Here is a 23,230-nt window from a genome sequence, read left to right as displayed (position 1 = left end):
AAAGATCCTGTTTTCCAGATTGGGCTGTGGCTACAGACAGAGGGGCCGAGAGCAGGAGCATGAGTACCTGGGGATATATATTGGTATTAAATTGAATGTACATCCTGTTATTTCGAAGCCAACTCAGAATTACATTTGGATAATTTCTGTGCCTCTTCTCTCTTCCTTTATTACAAATAAGTTGCTTGTGGTTGATAATGAACTAGACATAATGTATAAACTGTTATGATGATACACCCTGGGTTTCACCACACCGTCCCTTGTACTATGTATTTTTTCATTTTTAAAAAAACTGAATAGGTAATTTCATTGATAAAGAGGAAGCTCCCAGTAAAGAAAGACACCCTTTACTGATGCAGAATTTACCGATTTAAATTGTTAGTTGTTCTGGTATTTATGCAGCTTATTGAGGTGTATTGGGGCATAGATTGGTTAAGTGACTTTGCCCAGGCTCACACAACCCATCATATGTGCCAGAGTCAGGATTGAATCTGGAGCTTCCTGATTGGGAGGCTACCATATCGTGCTGCTTATCACACATATATTGTCTTTCTCTCTCTCTAGATATATCTATATATACACATAGAGATAAATCTAGGTATATCCCTATAGAGACATTTTGTTGTTTAGTCATTTCAGTCAGGTTCGATCCCCCTTCTCCTCCCATGTAGGGGTTTTCTTGACAGAGGTGTTGGAGTGGTTTGTCATTTCCTTCTGCAGCTCATTTGATAGATGAGGAACTGAGACAAAGTGGGTTGTGACTTTCCCAGGGTTGCACAACTAGTCTGAGGTCACGTTTGAACTAAGGAAGATGAGTCTTCCTGATTCCAAGCCCAGTGCATTAAGTGCTATGCCTCCTAGAAGCCCTGGAGAGGTAGCTAGATAAATATATTTCCATATATTAACAGAATATCCAGGTAACCTGTAGGTACCTTAGCTGTATTCTTCCATTAGAATATCAACCTTCCTTGTAGGAGGTAATGCATATATTGGGAGGTATTTCCTAGCAATAATGCAGTTTCATAATGCTTATACAGTTTGCAGGGCACATTCACATCTTAAATATTCCTCCTAAGAACCTGTGAGGGTAGAAGTTTGGGCATAGATGGATTAAATAACTTATCCAAATACATGGTATATTCTGGTATGACTAGTATATTCTTCTATTGTACTTTTTGTCTCCACTGTTAAGAATGTCACTCCTTGGGTATAAACATTGTTTCATTCTTTGTGTTTGTATTTCCATTGCCTAGCATTGTACTTGCAATATAATAGGGGCTTAATAAATATTAGTATTTAGACTCCAAACCTATGGTGCTCTCACTTCCCTATACTGTCTGTCTGTCTGTCTGTCTGTCTCTCATTCTGATGATTCCTCAGAGCTCTGAAAAGTATCATTATTCTAATTTTTATGTAAGGGGAAGCTGAGACATAATGAGGATGAGGGCGTGTTTATACCTTCCCTACATTGTAATCTTTTCTTGACAATGATTGAATATTGGGCACATGGGGGACAAATTACAACATAGTTACAACAGGCATCATTATCACTAAAAAATTGAAATTTGGGGATTCTGATTTATTTAGTCAGAACTATTGTGAGTTAAATGCTTCGCACAAGGTCTTCCAGATAAAATAAAACAGAAATAACTTAGATTAATGGAGGAGAAGGCTTATTTGTCTTAATGTAAAAATTGTTTTCAAAAAACAGTTTCATTACTTTCAAATACAGTTAGTTCTCCTTCACTTAATGCAATATTCTTAAAGCAAATCCTGATAAAAACAAATGTCATTAATCACATTTTTGTTGACTTCTTATAAAATAAGATAGCTCTTATTGAAAAAAATACCATCTGGATTTAATAATATACTTTAAAAGGTGACCTACCTTTCATTCTGACTCAAGAGATACCTAGTTTCTACTAAATGCAAAGCAATGTATTAGTGCCAAGTGTGGTTACCAAAACAAGAACAAATCCTGCCCTTAAAAAGATTACATTCTATAAGGGAAATATATCATTTGCAGATATAAGTAACTATGAGGTAATTTGAGGACGGAGACTGCAGGGGAGAAGGATGAAGTTTTCATGGAAGAGGTGGCACATGAAGTTTCAAAGAGACTGAAGAACCAAGGTGATTCCAGGGTTGCATCCCTGAATGCCTATAACAATTCTGGTCTTTGGGACAGCTAAGTGGCACAGTGGATAAAGCACTGGCCCTGAATTCAGGAGGACCGGAGTTCAAATCTGGCCTAAGACACTTGACACTTACTAGCTATGTGACCCTGGGTAAGTTACTTAACCCTCATTATCCCCCAAAACAAACAAACAAAAAAAAATTATGGTCTTTTCCTACAGAGAGGGAAGTTGGGAAGAGGTGTGGTCTTTAAGGGAAGATACAATGAATTCTATTTCATATATAATAACATCTAGTTGGAGATAATTAGAAAGAGGGAGGAAGGAAGGGAGAGATAGAGGAAGGCAGGAAGGATTAAATATATATTATGTGCCAAGAGATTTATAAATATTATCTCATTTCATTTTTACAACAACACTGGAACATAGGTGCTATCATCTTCATTTTAGAATTAAGGAAACAGATGCACTCAAAGGTTAGTTGGCTTGATCAGGGTCCACACTGAGAAAGTGTCTGAGGCTGGATTTGAGCTCAGGGTGTCTGGACTCCAGTGCCAGTACTCTATCCATTTTTACACTTAGCTGTCACAGGGTGGCAACGATGTGGAACTGGAGTCCAGGAGAGAGCCTAGGACTAGATGTATGCATCTTGGAGTCACATGCATAGACATTATAATGAACACATGGAAGATGATGAGATCTCTGAGAGAGAAGTGAAGGAAGTTGAGGGATGGAGCTTTGAGGTGTTCACTACAGTTAGGAGGTGGGGCGTGGATGATGGACCCTGGGCTTTTAAAATAAACGGTTCCTATTTGCTTTAGTTTAAAAGAAAAAGTGATATGAAATAGCCTAAAATAGATTCAGCCTTACCCTAGGATAAGCCCTTTGAGAAGACAAGTTATGAATGGTCATTAGTGTTAAGCTGTAGGGACCTCAGGTAAGCTCAGTACTGAGAAAAGGCTGCTGGACTTAATGGTGAAGAGACTGTTGGCAGCCTTGGAGAGAGCATCTGATATCAAGTGTCAGATTTGGAAGTCAGATTGCAACAAAATGAGAAATTAATGGATTGAAAGAAAGAAAAAAAAGTGATGCCCTTTTCCCCCTAGGCATTTGGCTGTAGAAAAGATGATGTATTGAGGGGATGATGATATAATCAAGTGAAGTTTTTGTTGTGTTTTTGTTCGTTTTTGTTTTTCTTTAGGATGAGAGAGACAGGTATTTTTGTTGTTGTTTGTCCTAGGTGACAGTGAATTGGATTTAAAGTGAAGCGAGGCTGTGCAATGTCCCCAGCCTCACTCTCCTTTGGAGCCATCTGGATCCAGTGGCAAGATATATGTCAAGACAACTGGAGATGGCCCCATCCAGTGGGAGGGATGTAGTAGATATGGATGCCTTGAAGTAGGGGGTGGGCAGCTAGGCAGCATAGTGGATAAAGTACCAGCCCTGAATTCAGGAGGACCTGAGTTCAAATCTGGACTCAGACACTTGACACTTACTAGCTTTGTGACCCTGGACGAGTCACTTAACTTTCATTGCCCCACCAAAAAAAAAAAAAAAAAAGTTGAGGGTGGGGAAGTTAACAATATACCAAGCTTCTAAAGAAACAATGTTCATCAGCATATGAATAGGGCCAGGGAAGCTAGATTGTAGGAATAACTCAGAGTTTGGGTTTAGCAAGGCACAAATGGCAATAGTATGAGGGTTTTAATACAGGCTTAAGGATCTGCCAAATTCTAGTAAAAGGAAACATGAAATTCACAATGAGACAGTGAAGCAGACCTTTATTGGTGGTAGATACTCAAAAAATGCAGGACAATCAGGGACAATGATGGGAACATGTCCAATGGGTGCCTTGGTACCGTTGAGTAACTCATTAGGGTCCTGAGAGGCAGTGGGGCTCCTCCCCTGAAATCAGTGGAGTCCACTGAGTTTTTATAGTGTTTTATCAGGGTCTAGCAGAACCAGGAATTAGGAGAAAGAGCTAAGGAGTCAGGCTAGTAGGAGGAAGGAAGACTCCTTTAGACTTGGAGGCTAGTTAATATTCAGATTTCTTTCTGATGGGAAATAAGGCTTTGGGCTGTTACTGCTGGTCTTTTGACAGAGTGACTAAGCTTTCCTATTGGCTCTCTTTCTCTCTCTTTTTCTTGCTTCCTTTTTCTGCTGTCTGTCTGTCTGTCTTTCTTTCTTTCTCTCTCTCCCTTCCTTCCTTCCTTCCTTCCTTCCTTCCTTCCTTCCTTCCTTCCTGTTGTCTTTCTCCCTCCTTCTCTCCTTTCACGTTCATTCCTTCTTTTTTTTTTTCCCCCAGGGCTTCTTCATTTAATGGGATGTGGAGGAGACTGTATTCCTTACAATAAAGTGGCAAGAAATTTGAGGGTAGAGATCAGTCTACAGTTAAACTGGTTAACTATAAGGTGAAGTTGATGGAGGGAGGAGAAGCTAAGAGAAAGGGGTAATTGATTAGGAGTCTAGGTAGTGGTAAGAAGGCTTGCAGTGAATGTAAAGAAGAGGTTCTAGTAGATTGAGGCTCAGGGAGAATTGGCAGGATAGGAAATTATACTCAGAGGAATTTCTGAGTTCAGGAGCACAGGTATAGGTAATATGAGACTCAAGATAGATGGAACCATCCCAGGGGTAGCTGAGATGGAGTGAAAGGGTCTTTTGTGAGTCAATAAATGGTAAGATCAGGGTGGTCAACGTATTTTTTGAAGGCTCCACATAAAAATGTCAAGTTTAGAGAAGATGACTGTGAGCCCAGGAACTGAAAGGAAACAAAAAATCTCAACCTGCAAGCCAATAGATGTCTGTGACAAAAATCTGCAATGAATGAATGAATGGAAGTCCAAAGGAGAGGTTGGTAAGGGATCAAGTTGGAAAGGGATGTTCTGGAAGTAACAGAGGAACAAGAAATGCATCAACTTCTCCTGGCACACCATTTTAGAGGGTATGAGAGTTCTAGAAATGGTGGCAATATCTGTTACATATGTTAAGGAAAATGGCAACCGTCTGATAAAATGGGAGTACCATAATGTAGTGGATAGGAGGCTGGCCTTGGAATTAGGAGGCTGTGAACTTAAGTCCCATCTCTCACACACACACACACACTAGCTCTGTGGCCCAGAACAATCAGTCAGAATAAATTTATTAAACACCTGTGTGCCAGGCCCTGTGCTATGCACTGAGACAATAAATATTGGGGCTGGAGGGAGGCAATCCCTTCCCTCAAGAAACTTGTAATCTAATGGATAAAGACAGCATACAGAAGAAGTTGAAAAGCTGTGGAGTGGGGGTGGGAGAGATACCTGTCTTGGGGGCATGAGGGAGAAATTCAGAGGCTTGCAGCTGGATAGAAAATGAAAAGATAGGGGGCAGCTAGGTGGTGCAGGGGATAAAGCACCAGGGGATTCAGGAGGACCTGAGTTCAAATCCGGCCTCATACACTTGACAGTTACGAACTGTGTGACCCTGGGCAAGTCACTTAACCCTCATTGCCCTACAAAAAAAAGAAAATGATAAGATGACTGACCTGGCTGGGTGCCCTCCTTAAATGGAGGTTTTGGGAGGGGTTTCTCACTTTGCCCTCTAATCAGAGGGACAGCAGGTAGTGATGAGGTGTGAGGACCAAGATTTATTCAATCTTGAGGAATGATGAGGTTTCTGGAGGCATGAAAAAGTTCACAGGAGTGCAGTCTTTCAAACACTGTCTACTTTCTGCAGAGGACTCACAGATCTGTGTGTGGCCCTAGACCATTATCACCAACTTAGATATCTCAGAGTCATGCCCAAAATAGAACTAATTGTCTTTTCCCCAAATCCATCCTGTCTTCTTAACTTAGTTATTTCTGTTCTGGGTATCACATTCCTTTCATTCATCTGAGTTCAGAACCTAGGTGTCATCCTTGACTCTTCACTCCCTTCCCCTCATTCCACCTAACCAGCCAATTGTTACATCTTGCAAATTCTATATTTTTGGCTTCTCTGATTGGTGTCTCTCTTCACTCATATGGCCACTCCTTGAGTTCAGACCTTTATCACAACCTCTCACAGACTGGACTACTTTGATACCCTTCAAATTGGCCTCCATTCCTCAAGTCCTCGTTATTCAGTCCAACCTCACAGCTACGAAACTGATTTATCTAAAGCACATGTCTGCATCACTGTCCTATTCATAAATTACTGTGGCTCCCTACTACCTCTGAGATAAAATACAAACTTGTCCATTATCATTTGTGCTCCCCATGCATGGAAGTCCATCTTTCACCAATTTGACTTTGTCATTATCTCTGAGCCCTCAATCCTTACTTTTGCCTTAGACAATCCCTATCCTTCTTTAAAGCTCACCTGAGTCTTGAGATGATCTTGTAAAGCTACCTCTTACAGGAAGCCTATTCTGATCCCCTCCAGTTACTAGTACCTTATCTCCAGAAATTACTCTGTTTACTGTCCATCTACTTTTTTATGTCTGTTTTGTTCCTTCCCCAATAGAATATTAGTTCCTTGAAGACAAAGATTCTTTCCTTTTTGTCTTTGTTCCCCAATATCAAATCTAGTATCTGGTACATATTAAACATTTAATAAAAACTTGTTGGTTGAATGAATGAATTGGTTGAAGGAACTGCCTGGATTGTTTAGTCTGAAGAGAACACTTAAAGGGAATATGATAGCTGTCTTTAAGTATGTGAAGAGCTGTCAACATGGGGAGAGATAATAGGGCTACATGAACTGGGAACAATGGCTAGGAGTCACAAAGCCAAACAAGGCTTCATATAAGCAAAGCCTTGCTAACAATTTGAGCTAATCTAAAACTTGGAATGAAATTCCTAAGGAGACAATAGTTCATTGCACCACCTGTCTTCCAACAGTGGCTGACTGAACACCTGTTGCTAATGAAGCTCTTCAGTTGCACCCTGGATACATATTGGCTCTGTGCCTGAGCCCAAGCTAGTTATTTAATCTCTCAGTGCCCCAGGCATTCCTGGAAGGCATGAGTTGCCTTATGGTTGCTGATACTCTCTGAAACTCTCTAGGCAGAGTTTGCTCACCAGAAGTTCCTTTTACGGAAAAAAAGTAGAGGTAGGGTCAAAAACCATGAAGAATCAGAATGGTCTTGGAGCTTCCTTCTCATTCTGAGATAATTGTGATTGTGAATTGTGATTGTGATTGTGAACAGATCTTTATTCTGTTCTCTGATAGGAGCCATCCCTCTTTCTTTTGCATCATCCTTATATTTGACAAGTAGGCCATCTATGCCTTCATCCAGGTTATTGATAAAAGTGCTTTAATAGGAAAGGGTCAAGCACAGATCTTTGGGGCATTCTACTGGGGACTCCATTCCAAATTGACATGAAACCTTCTATGATCCTTCTTTGGGGTTGGTCGTTGGACACTTCTGAACTCACCTAACTGTACTATAATTTAGATAAGCAGTTTGCAAATTTTTTGGTCTTGGGACCCCTTCACACTCTTAAAAATTATTGAAGACCCCCCTGCAAAAAGCTTGTTTTTGTATGGGTTATAACTATCAATATATACCATTATTTGAAATTAAAATGTCTTAGTATTATTATGGAAGTAGTTTTGACATTACATATCCCTTGAAAAAGATCCCTGGTCTGTAAATTTCTCCTCTAGACAGAGACACCAAACTTTTATGGTGGTTGCATAGCACTAAGGCAGTGCAATGTAGTGGATGGAGCCCCATTCCTGGAGTCACGAAGATCTGAGTTCAAATGTGGCTTTAGATAATTTACTAGCTTTGTGGCTGTGAGCAAGACACTTAACCTCTTCCTGCCTGTTCCCTAATCTGTAAATTAGGGATGATAATAGCATATATCTCCCTGGTTTGTTTTGATGATCAAATGAGATGGTATTTGTAAAATGTTTTCCAACCTTAAAAATGCTAGCTATTATCATTATTACTGCTAAATCATGCTAGACCAATTTGATCTCCCTCTGTAATAATGACAAAACACATAGATGAGATGGAAGTTATGAATCTACTATGTCTTGATTTCAGTTAGTCTTTGATTGAGTGTCCTATATTTGATTACAGGAACATAAATTTAGAATTGGAAGGGACCTTTGAGATCTTAAGACTATGGAATACAGGAATAATAAACATTCCAAATGATGCTGAAAATTATTTATAAAAACAGTTTTACAAAATGAAGTGTAATGGGACACAATGATGATATATTTAAACATTTTTTAAAAAGTATGTTAAGTACACACTGAATAATACATTTCTATAAACTCACACATAATTAAGCAGCAGCACAAAAAAAGAGGACTATAAATAAAGATTCAGAAGAAAAGACCTTGAAGGTCCCAGGTGATCACAAAGTAAATATCACAAGGACTTGATTGATGTGCAAAGATTAGAATAGAAGCTGGTCCTTTTCCAGACGCACAAAACCAGTTACCTTGGGACTTGTAGTTTGTTTGTTTTATCTTCCTTGTTTATTTCTCTGATGCACTTTTGTCACTCTTGTATGTATCAGCCTTGTAGCCATGGGCAAGTTATGTAATCTATCAGTGCCCTATAGACATCTCTCCCAGGCAGTAAGTTATAGACCGTGGCTTTTCTGCATGGGGGCTGTTTGGGTGGGGAGTGGAGAGGAGAGAGGATTTTTCAAACCAGGATGAAATCCCAGCTTCTTATACTCCCCTCATGAGGTCAGGAGAGTACATTGGACCTGCACACCTTACCCAACAAATGAATGTCTAAACTTTCTTCATCAAGCAACTGTCTGTTCTCTTAAATCTCTCCGAGGGCATAAACTGCAAATATTCCCATATCAGCACTTAAATGGCCTGAGAAGTAGCATTTTTCTTAAACCAAATTTGTTTGAAGGTACAAAGTAGAAATCTATCCTGCTTTAATGGAAGCCCTTTTCCTTTGGTTCAGGTCCCCTCCGTATGTATTAACTCATCTATTCTTTTTTGTTTTGTTTTGTTTTATTTTGGTTGGGCAGTGAGGGTTAAATGACTTACCCAAGGTTACACAGCTAGTAAGTGTCAAGTGTCTGAAGCCGGATTTGAACTCAGGTCCTCCTGACTTCAAGGCTGGTGCTCTATCCACTGTGCTACCTAGCTGCCCCCCTAACTCATTTATTCTTGAAGCATCTGTGGCTGTTTTTCCCTTTTAAGATCACTGTAATATACCTCAGTGAATTAAGACTGCACCAGAAAGGAATTTGTGGCCATTTGAACCTGTTCTAGTAATAAAACCTCTCTGGGAAAATGACTCGCTGAGAACATACTCTAAATAGGGTGCAGAAGGAATGCAGAGCATATATAGAATGGTCCATAAATTAATTGGGTACTTTGAAAATCTTAAAGCATGATATACATTGTAGTTGTTGTTATTAATATCATAATTTTTATTAGGCCCCATGTGCATTAGCACAGAGTTTGAATTGCTCTGTTTTTTTCTCACAAAGCCTTAATATATTTAAGAACACTCCCTTTAGAATTCTCTCCCCACCAGTGCTGGCTATTTTTAACTTTTGCTTCTGAATTATATTTTAATTTTTGCCACCCTTTGCATCTTTTCTCTGTACCTTGTTAAAACATGGTGACCAAACCAGACAGATCACAGCACCATAATAAGGGTCTGAAAATTCAGTATATAGAAAGAATATATAAAATCTTCCATGGACAAGTATAGGTACTTAAATAGGTACAAAAAAATGCAAGGCAGTTGCATATAATACCAAATTCTGTGCCTGGAGGATTTATTGAGGTTCCAACATACAAAGCAAAATAATTATTCCCCCCCACCCCCACCCCCTAACAAGGCCTTTTTCAAGAACCCATAAAGCTAAAGTATGTTTTCTAAGTACTGTTTTCATCATCACTATTATACCACAATTAATTTTTATTAAATGCCCACTGAGTGTACCTTTTAAAATTTTGAACAATTCTGCCTGTATAATATATAACTGATTTTTAAAAAAAATCTGTATACATATTTATTTAAACATGCAATTTTCACAAGATGAAGGTAACAGATTTATAATTTGAAATATTCCTGTATAGAATATTTAGTACCAAAATAGATAAACATTTTCTTTCCCTTATGCAATACTGACCTCTAGAGAGACTATATTGGAAATTCTTTTCTTAGTAAGTAAAACCTGCTATAGTTAACAGAAGCACATTTTCTAAAGGAGTCTGGAGCTTTTTTGTTTTGTTTTTGTTGTTACTGGTTTTTTCCCAAGATAAATTAACTGTAGAAGCAAATGTTTACTATTAGGTTTTGTTTTACATTGCCTCATGTTTCGAATGTTTCTACTTAATTCTTTTAATGTCTCTAAGTTTGGGAACTTGTTGGACGATCCATCTTTTCATCCAGGAATAACACGGGAAGTGGATTTCTTCATTCTGTAGCTATAATAGTCACTTGATTGGACCATGAGAGAACAATTAATGTACTTGTAATGTTTTGTTTTGTTTTGTTTTTTGGAAACACCATTGTAGAGATAGAGAGGGAAAGCTTGGCTTAGGCCAATAACCTGTTGGTTCAGGTTTGATATTGGGCTAAAATGATCATTGAACAGTTAACAAAAGGAGGTTTACTTAACCATAGCATAGAAAGGATATTCAACAAGGATGCAGTAGAACTTGATTGCTGTAGTTTTCCTCTGTAGCACCCCCAGCCCCCAGTACACATACATAGACACATACACACACCCGTCTTTTTGGAAATGGGTCTGATTAGCAGGGCATGGTGTAGTGGCAAGCCAGCCATATATTGGGATTCTTCCAAGTATGAAAGAAGGTGGGCTTGTTTTGTTCCTTTACTTAACCATCCAGCCATTGTCAATATGGCCATAGGAACTTCATGGGGGCAATTAGGGCCCTGGGATAGCTTTGTTGCCTTTTGGAGAAAACTAGCGCAACTCATATTTGGGGTAGTCATGAGGAGGGGGATCCTGGTAGATACTGGTTCTATTATAGCCCCCCACAGATAGACTTCACCTAGAGATCCCTGGTTAAAAATCTAGGTTTATATGATTTTTATGTTTATTTCCAAAAAAGTAAAACAAAAACAAAATCTCATCCAGATAACATTTGGATTATGCTGATGTATTTAAAGCCAATTAGATAATTATGCTGCTTAGCCACAAATTGTGTTGTAGGACTGCCACTTTTTCCCCAGTTAGATACATTTTGGAGGGAAAGAAGTATATACATACATAAATAAACATACACATGCATATATACATACATATAAGTTATATACATGTATACACATGCGATTTGAATTCTCTTTTGAGGGAAAACAATTTCACATGTGCATTTTAAAAGTTAACTTGGGAGTGGGGGAGAACATTTTCTGAAATTTTAGAAATTCAGACACACATTCTGAAATTATAGCATAATTTAACTACAGTTGCAAAATATAAATCAGGAATAAAGAGAAGTAAGAGTTTTGTAAATTAATCATACACAATTGTTCTTATTTTAATTAAATATCATTGCAGAGGATTCTTTTCTGGGAGAGGATGGTTTTTCAATCATTTAAAGATATCTGTGAAACTGAAGAATAACTTCTAGTTTCAAAGACCTGGACATCTTCCAAAGTTACTAATGGATGATAAATTTCCTTTATAGCTTGGGCAATGGTGGATGGTGGTTCCAATGTCAAAGCTCGTGCTTCCTACAACGAGAAGACCCCAAGGATCATCGTGTCTCGCTCCCATTCAGGAACAGTTAAACAAGTGGCTCTTCAGACATTTGGAAACCAGACCACAATCATACCTGCAGGTGGTGCAGGTATGTTACTGTTGCCTGCCTTAGCAGGCTCAATTACACATACTTAAAGATCTGTCTTAGTCAGAAGGATCTTCACAGGTCATTTTGTCCAATGCACACCTGAGTAAGAATTCGCTCCCCAGTAGCCTGGAAATGGTCATCCAGCCTTGGCTTGGAGACTTGTAGTGAAGAGAAGTAAAGTACCTTCTGTCACTCTGAAGGCTTTCCTTTCACCAGGCCAAAATCTTACCCTTTGCAGATTTGAAATATGAAAGGGAGTTTATGCGTAGATTTTGTTTCCCCAATTTGGTTGGAGCTTCTTGGGGCTAAAAACTCCATCTAATTTTTTTTCTTTATATCTTAATAGCACCTTGTATATAGATGATTCAAGAATATTCATATCTGCTTTTTGAATTTTTGCTATATCCTTAAGGGAAATTCACTGTATCTATGGAACAATGATTTTTATCCACAAAATAAAGAGGTTAAATTCAGTGTTCTATAATTATTACTTGAAACCTTTAAGGAAAATTGCTATTTAACATATTAATATGCAGTAGTGTTCAAGAACCAAAAACATTGTAGATATAGACAAATCTTGTGCCAGGAGATCTACACAGCCTTTTTCTTGTATCTGGGAAGTGGGGAGAATATTAAAGGTGAATAATCTTCTTCTCTCCTTTTTAAGCTGATCAGTGCAATAAGGTTCCAATTAGTGCACGTAATGATTCCCTTGGAGTGATTGAAACTTACTCAGATTTGCACTTCATATTTCCTTTGGTTCTGAACCAGTTATCATATTGTAAATAATTATAACTTCAAATAGTGGGAATTTAAGTACATGTGACCATTTTAGGGATTCTTTATTTTCACTAATAGGGACGTAGCTGTGCTTTTAAATTTTTTCTTATCCTCAAAAGGGGGTAGGAGAACAGAAAAGAGGATATAGAAAGAAAGTGTGATTTAATCTTTGAATCATGGATGTACTTGTTTTTCTACTTTAAATTTGGTTTCTTAAATGTATACAGCAATGCTTTTTAGGAGATTAGATTTCAGATATATCCAATCTGTTGGTGTAGTGCTAACTCCATTTAGAGAGAAAAGTTTCTTTGTAGTAGATAAATAGACACAATAAGCTTGGCTTATTGGAAAGACATCAAAATTTGGAGTTAGGGCACCTGAATTTTGATTGGCTTTGATATGACCTGTAAGAACATAGAGCTAAAAGTTTCACTTCTCCTGTCCTCTCAGTTTCTTCTACAAAATGAGATGAGGGTTTTAAATTTTCAGTTGTTCAGTCATTTTTTGGTAGTGTCCGACTCTTTGTGACCTCACTTCGGCTTTTCTTGGTAGAGATACTGGAGTGGTTTGCCATTTTTTTTTCTCTAGCTTATTCTACAGATGAAGAAAACTGAGGCAAATAGGGTTAAGTGACTTATCCAGGATCACACATCTAGTGTCTGAGGCCAGATTTGAACTCAGGAAGATGAGTCTTTCTGACTCTAGACCCAGCACCCAACCCACTGTCCCACCTCGGGATTTTAAATAGAGATCACTAATGTCCCACAAAATAGTTCTAAGTCTGTGATTTATATTTACAAAGCACTTTACAGAATCTTTTTTGATTCTCATATCAATCTTGTGAGGTTTTCCTCTTTTGGAAGATAAAGAAACTGAGGCACAGAAGTCATACAACACATACTAAAGTTACAGACATATTATATGAGAGAGCTCAATTTCTCTGACAAGACCTGAGGGGAAAGAAGGATTGGGATAGGCACTGTGGAGTGTAGGAAAGTGAATCAATTAGTGATAAAAGAATTACTCATCAGCAATGGGGAACTAGCAGAGGCTGTTTGCAAAGCATACTTCTGTAATTGAGAGGATTTCATGACTTGCCAGAGGAGAGAAGGTAAATACCTAGTACTGGGCATTAGCAAGACACTAGAGGAAAGATAGGAGAGCACTGGATTCTTTTAAGTTAATGAGTGATTTGTTGAAACAACTAGCTTTCCTTGGGATCCAATAAGAATAAGGAATAATAGAAGTGAAAACAAGGATTATAGACTGGGAGAGTGTGGAGGAGGGTCATAATAAATATAAAAAACAAAATAACTTTAGCTTTTGAGTAAAATTTTCCAATGTGAAAATAGAATGAAAATTGTGGGTAGTAATTTACTTGTGTGGTGTTTAAAATCTAATGTATGGTTGCCTTGTTTCTACTCCCAGTGTGGGGGAGAACTAGCTATGGTTTACTTATAAACTAGAAACATCAGCACCAGTTTTTGGCATTAAGCATTAATTAAAAAGTAAAGAGAACACATGGAGTGCAGTAAGTAAAGCAAGAAAAGCCTATCTCCTTTCCTCTCTCTCTGCCACCAACCCAAAGTCCTGAAACAAAAAGGGCAGACCCACGGAGCCAGCCTCACCTCCTACTTCCTGTCCCTCTCCCTGAGAAGGGGAGGTCCCTCAAGCTGATTGGTTGAGGGTAGTCTTGTGTTGATGTGTGTTGATGTCATAGTCCACAGCCTCTGAGAACAACACCCCACTCAGGGCTGGCCAGCTGTGGTCTTGATTTAATCAATGTTAAGTAGGTTCTCAGTCTATCAGTCTTACCCAATTCAATCAATTCCAAATCAATGTTCAGGTGGGGTCCCTGCCAGATCCCATTATTTTCTCACATTTGGTCCTAGCCTTAACCCATATGAATGTACCGTTCCATTGAAAATAACTGCAAGAAAAAATTTAAAAATTAGAACTACAAGAGTCTAGTCATAATTGAGGCTTTAAACATCGCTAATCCTAATTATCAGTATTTAAGGTGAAAGTTCTATTCTGTTATTTAGTAGTTGAGCACACATTTTGAAAATACAAACCACTTATAAGAAATAGTAATCTAAACTCTATGTGCTTTATTCTTTAGGTTACAAAGTTTTATCCCTCTTGGATGTGCCTGATGAGAACCAAGAAAAAGCTGATATCTATATCCACGTGACATATATTAAAAAATGGGATATTTGTGCTGGCAATGCCCTCCTCAAAGCTCTTGGGGGTCATATGACCACCTTGAGTGGTGAAGAGATAAGTTACACTGGCTCCGATGGTAATGAAGGGGGACTCCTAGCCAGCATCAACATGAACCATCAGGCACTGGTCAAAAAACTCCCAGAACTTGAGAAGACATCACACAAATGAACATAAGGTATACAAGGAAACGCCTCTCCTTCCCAGAGCTGAGAAGGGTCAGCCTGAAGGGCCCTGGGCTACAGACAATCTGTGGAAGACTCTATGCATGATCAAGGCCATCCAGTCTTCTTGAGATGATGCAAAGCAACAGGGACTCTCCCCACTCCCTTCTCCCTTCCCTTTATGACACAAGACTGAGGAGGATGGGTCGCTTTTTATCTCATTCACCATCTTTATTTTGCAGACTGTTTTCATACAGTTGTCATACTTAAGGTGCATATACATAGATAGTGTGTGGGTTGAAATCTAGATCTGAACAGACCATATTTGAGTGACTTGTTATAACAGCATCATTGAACTTATAGTACTTTCACAAAGAATCAGGCAGAACCAAGGATTAATTTTGAAAGTTCATTTGGCATTACTTTATAATATAACTTCCTGAAAATGAGGTCCCATCAAGGATTTCTCCCTAGTTCCAATTGGATGGAAAGCACAAGGAGCCAAACACCCAACTATATGCAAGAAATAAATAACTGTATTTGTCCATGACAGAAGAACATTTCTGACTGATTGAAAATAACAGAACAGTTTGATTTTGGGTTTTTTCGAGAACTTTAAAAGTTGGTCATCCAGGTGGTAGAAAATACTGAATTTTTGATGATTTGTAAATCATGGTAACTATTATTTCTGTGTATTTTAAAAGAAAATTGTGTTTCTCTACATAGCTTTAACGTCTTGCTGTTGATTTTCACTTTCCCTGTGAAAGATGCATGACTCACTGGGTGCTCCCCCAACCCCCTTTCCAGTCCTAATTACTGATTCCTCTACTTGTACATTTTATTCTGGAGTTTTCAGAATTGGCCATAGGTATTTTACTACACCTTTTCACTATCTATTTTTAATGAAAAGACTGTTGTTGGAATTAGGTTAGAAAGAGGGATCACAAAAATATAAATGAATTGTTGGTAATTGAAAATTGATGTTTGATAGTACCAGAATTGAGCCACCCCCCTCCCCCAAATACTCAATTTAACTGTGATTTTAAAAACAAAACATTTTGTCTAGTTTGCATTTAAAAGATATGATCTTCATAGTAAGTTCATCCAGAAGGAGTTATTGCTGCTTTCACTGTCTGTTTAAGAACTTTTCCCCAGACTACAATTGCTTTTGGGGGCATCACATAAATTCTCAGCAGGGTAAAACACTGAGGCTTAATGTTCATTCTGATGACAGTTTTCTTCTGATTATACTTCAGAATTTAATTCAAACAGGAAGGATGAAACATTTGCCTTGTGTCCTGTTTTGTTTTGGCTGTAACTAGGGACTGTCTTTGAGTTTTCATCCAGAAGTCTGGTTTCTCTCTGGGTGATACTATTGATTACATATCTGGACACTTAAAGGACACCAACCAATATCATTCTTTTTTAATCCCTTTTGTGTTCCATTGTCCTATGGAACAATGGCAAAGAAGGGATTCTATTGAGAGTTTGGACTAGATTTAACCTTTTAAACTTAATTTTGTGTGGTTTTCTTTCAAAAACATGACAATGTTTCTATACCACGAATAATAGCATTTAGCTTTACTATGGAGGTACAAACTTCTAAACTTCATCATCTGGTGAGGGAGGCTTATTTTATGTGATGCAGATGGTGTAGAGGACACCATTTCTAGACCCTTCCTCGAGGAAGATGAGTAAGAGGGCTACATAAACACGTAAGGTGGGACTTAAGGCTGCTAATAGGACTCCATTGATCAGAGGATTAATAGAATGTGATAGCCCAGCTAAAAATGGCATGCATAAGATGTGAGAATCTGTGAGAATTCCATGGTCAGGAGAAAGATTGGACTCACTATAATAATAAAAGAGCACACCATGTCATCATCCATATACTTTCTTTGACCAACTCCTCCACACTGATAGTATAGCTGGCAAGATGGTAGTCCTGGGCTGAGTGGGAATATGTGGTCACAAAGAAAGATTCCTTTTGGCTCATCTTTATGAAATGGGTTGTCTCTGTACCCACAACCATTTAATGTTCTTTTGTTGAGCGATGCATCTTCTTTTGGCCATTCTAATGCTTTAGGGTATTTGTTATTTATGAAGCTAGCTAGGAATTCTGTATACAATGTCGAGAGTTTAAAATCCTTTGCTATTTGGTTAGCATTGTGTTTAAAAAGAAGCTCTTATTGGCATTGTAAAAATGGCTAGGGAGAGAGATCATTGCTAACTCAACTAGAATCCTCTGGCAGCATAGATGTAAGTGGCATTTGTTTTTATGAAAGGCCTAATTTGTGCAAACTGCTGTTCTGAGCATTGAGAGGGAGACAAAGATATGTAAGGCATTGTCTTAACCAGCACATTTTTTAGCTGGTATTCACCAGTAAGTCCATACCAGCAAAAAGTTGATTTGTACCAGCAAACTTGGTGGAAGTCATGTATTTGCCAGTTTAGGACTCTATACTAAGTGTGTTAGGAGGAGAAATGCAGCTGATAGCCTGTCCTTGACTACATGTGGCATATGACTTTAGGGTTTGAAAATTCCAGTTCAACTTGGACGAGGTCTCTCCCTTGTTAAAAAATGTATCTTTTGCACTTCTCCATGACCACTAAGTCCATTCAGCAGTGAACAGGCATTAATTGGTAGTCAGATGTGACTTCATTGATATGACAGTGAATTGTGTATTTGCTGTTTTGAATGTTAGGTTGGCATTGTGCTTTCCCCCGGTATTGCATAGTTAATTATGAGCCTTAAAATAATGTTTTTCTCATCTTCTCCTAAGATAATTTAAAATAAATTATTTTGAAATGGTCAAAGCTGCTAATTTTTGTTATTTTTTAATTCTTCCTTTAGAATATTGGCAAATAAGTTTTAGGAAAAAAAGTGTTTGTCTTAACTGTAAATATCCACATTATGTGGAAATTGGGAAAATACTTGAAGGAGGGGAGGAAACTGAATTAGATTTGGTTTTTATCTGTAGTAGATTTTTCCTATCTAGCAGAAAAAGGCTTCAAAAGATAATTTGTTGTTTGTTTTTAATAGGACTTTGTGAGGTATCTGTGTTTGTACAAAATTTTAAGATATTGGCTAGCAATTAAGCATATTATTACTGTAATTTGTTTGGCACAGTTGATTGAGACTTGCACAGCTGATTTCTTTTGGAAGTGCTTATGCAGCATATTAATTATTTTTAAAAAGTTTTCTATTCATCTCTGAAAGCCAGTATGTCTTAATGTATGAAAAATGGCTTTAAATTTTGTTACTTGATTTGACACAGTATTTTTACTTTATTTAATAAGGAAATCCATTTTTCTTTCCTTTCAATAAGAAGAAAAGTTGTATCACATTAAAGGAGCTTACAATATATGGAAGCACAAAATATAATTTCGGTAGACTACAGAAGGGAGGAATTATTTCAAAAACATTCATGCCTGATTTGGGGCAAAAGGAGGAAGTTGGCAAAGACTTAGTTCAGCACACCCTGCTGTTATCCTTTCACTCTACTATTTTCAGAGAAAGTATTGCAAAATGTTTGTTACTTTTTTCTTCTTCAAGATTTTAGGGTATTAGAGACAACTGATATATTTTTTTTTTGTTTTGCGGGGCAATGGGGGTTAAGTGACTTGCCCAGGGTCACACAGCTAGTAAGTGTCAAGTATCTGAGGCCGGATTTGAACTCAGGTACTCCTGAATCCAGGGCCGGTGCTTTAGCCACTGTGCTATCTAGCCTCCCCCAACTGATATATTTCTTTATTCCAAACATTCACTGTTGAATACTGTGCCAAGTGCCATGAATGTCAACATGATATGCCTTTCAGTACCACTGACACATCTTCCCCTCCCCTTATATATCTTCTCCTATAACTTGCCCTCCTCTCTCTACTACCCCCTTCTTTCTCCATCATTACCCCCCTTCTCTCTCTTGCTGTCTCTATTTTCTCTTCCTCTAATATTGTTCTCTCCATTATTGATTTATTGCTTCTGAAATTTGGAGCAATGTGATAAAGTTGGACTAGACTATTGGACCTTTCCAGTTGCTCTAAATCAATTCTCTAATATAGATGGATGGGGCTTTGTTAAATAAACTACAGAGAGAAGCGATTCAAGCCTGTCCTGAAAATTTCCAAATTAAATGTGTTTTCACTAGACTCCCTTTGAAGAGAAAAGTAAAATTCCTATTCCCTTAAACTTTGTAGTTGCCAGACTTAACCTGATGCTTCTATATCCTTCTGAAATATTCCTTCCTCTTTTGCCCACACATCAAGTATAACTGTAGGAGAGCAGAAGCTAGAGAGATAAAAGCCTTTGGGAAAACTGACTTTGGTAAAGCCTAAGCCATTAGTGTATCTGTGCCCAATTTTATAACATAGTAGGCCTGCACCAGGTCTATGTGTACAATTGTGCCATGCGTGTTTCTTTTATTTTAAAAATTCTACTTTTCTTGAATGACTTCAAGTTGTAACAAAACGATGCAGAGACACATATGCACACCCACACATGCCCTTTGATTCGTATTGTTCCAGAATTTCTCCATGTACCCTCTTTGTATTTGGGGGGGAAAAGTGAAGGATAGGGAAGAAGAAAAGAAGACCATGACAAAGGGAATCCTTAGAAAAAAGAAGCTCCACCATAAAGAAGAACTGTGTGTGCATAGTGTGGAGAGTGGGGATAGGGAAGGTGATGTGAGAAAGAAAAGGCTTGCCTTACAATTAGTAGCAAGAAGGGTTGAAGGCACAAGTGATCTGTCAGAGCTGTTTCTCAAGGAGCCTTCCTTTTTTGTTTTCTGCACCATAAGGTAAATGAATGTTAATTGGAGAAAGGTAGAGAGAGGAAGAACTCCATTAGTTTTCTTCCTTCCTTAGCTCTGGGGCCCACTATTCTTGTAATTCCCAAAAGAATAATTAATATATGGAATTTCAAGCCAAGTTGAAAGGAGGAGGATGTGATGAAAAAACAGTAGAAAGTATTAGGAAGTAAATGCCTATGTTGAGTGTTTTATGTTGGATACTGGCTAAGTCCAGTTGTTTTGACTTTTGAGACAGACTTGCAATTTGAAAATTTCTTTTAGTGTATACCTGATAACAAATTTTGGGTCTTCCTATTATTTAGCTTAGCAAATTTGTGCCTTACTGCTACTAGGGCATTGTGCATTCATAGAGGGGGAAGACTTTCTAGTGGGATGGGGAAAATAGGTACTTCATGGAAAAATCAATTATTTCAGTGTTTTTAATGTTAATTCTGGGAGAGAATTCATTAAGTGAATAAATGATACAAAATATTTTTGCATACTCTACAAGTATAGTAGACTTTTATATGAAACTGGTATCAGTATTTGTAAGTCTGAAATGGTACTTCATCTTTTGATTTTTAATTTAGCTTTATTGTAACATTGTAAACCTATGGAAGGTAGGATAGACTTTAAAATTTGACATTTTGAACAGCCCAATTTTTAAATTAAATACTTTAGCATGGAGTTAAAAACTATTGCCCTACTCTCCCTGGAATCAGTTGTTGCTATAAATTAGCCATTTCTTTTAAATGCTGTTATAAATTAGCTGTATATGTATGTATCATATCAAACTTATATTAATGTTAAAAGTTGCTTGTGTTTGGATTTGATTATTTGTAAATAATTTCATCAAGGGGATGGGGAGAACTGAATTTTGTACTTTAAAAAAGTGTTTTGGTTTTAGAGGGTGATGGTATGTGAAAGTTTTTTTGTTTTTTTGTTTTTTTTTTTAGGGGAAGAAAAAAAATCTGGTCAAACCTGGCAGGTATATGCATTTCTAATTTGCCACTGGTGAAGATTTATAAATATTAAAACAGTTGACAGGAAAGCTTTTTAGAAGTTGGGTGGTGAATTAATCATGTGTGGGAAAATGAGATTTATAAGTAGTTTTCCATTTGGGATGAAAATCAGAAATGCAAGCCAAGTTGGCTTCATGTCTTGTTAGAAGAAAAAGGTGATGAATTACATTAAAACAACTCATTCTATATTGTGTGCTTAGAAGGGTTCCCCAAAGTATTTGCACCATAAACGTCATCTGTGTAACTTGGCAAAACAGAAATGGGTGTTCATTTAGCAGTGTTTTCCATTAAAGTTCTGTGTGTGGTTTGTGTGTATTGCACACACAGTAAATTTTCCATCAGAAGAGAAATGCTCAACATATGTGTTGATATTAAGGTGGGGGGTGCAGGATGAAGTCCACCTGGTTGTAGCTCTATCAGTCATTAGGATGATCAGGTAAACCTTACAAGAAGAGTTTACTACTTCTCTCTCTATACCAGCATACCAGTCATGCCAGCCTTTAATGAAAGACAAAAAGGATCAGGAAGCTTATTTTGTCTGCATGGTCATTATCCATCATTCGCAACAGGGAAGAGTAGAGGGCTTCAGTCTCCTAATCTCTTGATAGCCCCTCTCCTAGTCGTCTGCCATTATAGAAAATGATATTTCCTGCAGCCTCTGGGTATCCTTCCTTAGGTAACAGCCCCACACTCAGAAGACTCAGTCCATACACAAATGTCTGTACATCATTTTATCTTTTAGCCTTTCTCTCTGGTTTTCCTCAGTCTCCTTTGAAATCATGTTCTTTCCTAAACTGCTTTCAGAAGAGTATTTTATATAGTCCACTATGGAAGAGGCTATAAAAGGTCTATACTTTGTAGACCAACTCATTCATCTTGCCCAGTGGAAAAGTTAAACAAATGAAGATATGAGAATATGGCAATGGATGCTATGATATGCTAATTTCAGAAACTGGCCATTTAGTTCCCTCTATCAGTGGCATGTCCAGCATGAGGTTTCAATGCTAGAATTAGCATTATTTCATGTACTTTACTTTTGCTTGCCTTGTAGAGATACTTGATCATCTAAAAATTTGCAAATTATGTTCTACAGTTTCTCTAAGTCCTGTAAGTTGATGACTTTGTGTCCTTAATACTATTATTGTTGTTTTTTTTTCTAAGAAAATTTAAGGAAATTGCCCTTCTCCCATCCCACCCCTTCTGAGTAATGCTCAGTAATCAGTGAGTGCTAGTAAATTTGAGAGTCTCATTTGAAATGATCTGTTGTCTGGCCCTAGCAATTTGTATGTGACCTGCCTCAGGCTGATACTTTGCCAAACTAAATCTAAATTCTCAAAATAAACTATAGTGATGTCTGAAGACTGCAGTGTGGCAAACTGATTTTGTGAAGGAAATTGGGGATGATGCGGTGGTGGGAAAGGGGTAAAATGGTGCAAAGAGAAATATGAGATATTTGAGTTAAGGAATGTTGGAGGAGGAAAATGGTATGGGAGTGGAAAAATCTAAACTAGAGAAATTGTGGTGAATAGATCAAAATGGTGAAAATGTAATTTACTGAGTGGAAGAAGATATTTCAAAATTAGAACTAAATAATTTCAATTCCCATAGTATGCTCTTCTTTGTTTCAACTTGGTATTTTCCGGTGGCTGTCACTCCCTCCTCAGCTTCCTTTTGTGTGTTGTCTTCTCTCATTAGATTGTAAGTTCCTTGAGGTCAAGGACTTTTTATTATTTGTATACCCAGTGCTCAGCACAGTGCTAAGTAGGTGCTAAAATGTTTATTATATGATAATATGAGGGGGAAGAAGTTAAAGGGAGAGGGAAGAAGTCAGGAAGGAACAGGAAGGACCTGCAAATAAAAGATACTAAGATGAGACAGTTGAAGGGGAACCTAGACAGAAGATCCTGGGAACAGTCAAGTATGTGACACCCATGGAATCAGAGTAATGGAAAATCGAATGGGGAATGCTCTAAGTTTGGCATCAATACTTTTGTGAGCTTCCCAGCATGGCACATTATCAAGTTGCTAAAGGAAGGTGCAAACCAGCCTAGGATCAGGTAAGTCTTCTGTACTGATCATTAGTGCAATGGGACCGGTGCATAGCCCCAGAACTCACAGCCAGGAGAAGATGGGAAAACCTGTCTAGTAATGATGCTAGTAATAACTCATCAAGGAGAAAAAAAAATTGACCTACAAAGATCAGATGTATTGTAATTTGAGAGTTAAAGCTTCAGAAGGATTGATCTTTAAAACTTATTTTATAAATGGAAAATGTGTAGTAAGAGTCATGAAAGATGGGAAATTATGTAAACTAGGAAAAGGGAAGAAATGAGAAGAGTTGG

General features: G+C 37.8%; 1 protein-coding gene across 1 annotated transcript in view; it reads left to right on the top strand.

The window, feature by feature from the left end:
* The window catches only part of BPNT2 (3'(2'), 5'-bisphosphate nucleotidase 2), a 73,708-nt gene extending 51,459 nt beyond the window's left edge, over window positions 1-22,249 (top strand). Inside the window, 2 exon segments of the mRNA XM_043986048.1 lie at window positions 11,751-11,912; window positions 14,815-22,249. Coding sequence (XP_043841983.1) covers window positions 11,751-11,912; window positions 14,815-15,086 — 434 coding nt within the window. The 3' untranslated portion in view covers window positions 15,087-22,249.
* Window positions 22,250-23,230: the final 981 nt, after the last annotated feature.

Source organism: Dromiciops gliroides, chromosome 1 (assembly GCF_019393635.1).
Source record: "Dromiciops gliroides isolate mDroGli1 chromosome 1, mDroGli1.pri, whole genome shotgun sequence".
Taxonomy (NCBI): domain Eukaryota; kingdom Metazoa; phylum Chordata; class Mammalia; order Microbiotheria; family Microbiotheriidae; genus Dromiciops; species Dromiciops gliroides.
Note: the sequence above shows the minus strand (reverse complement) of the source record. Positions and strands in the feature narration are given on the sequence as shown.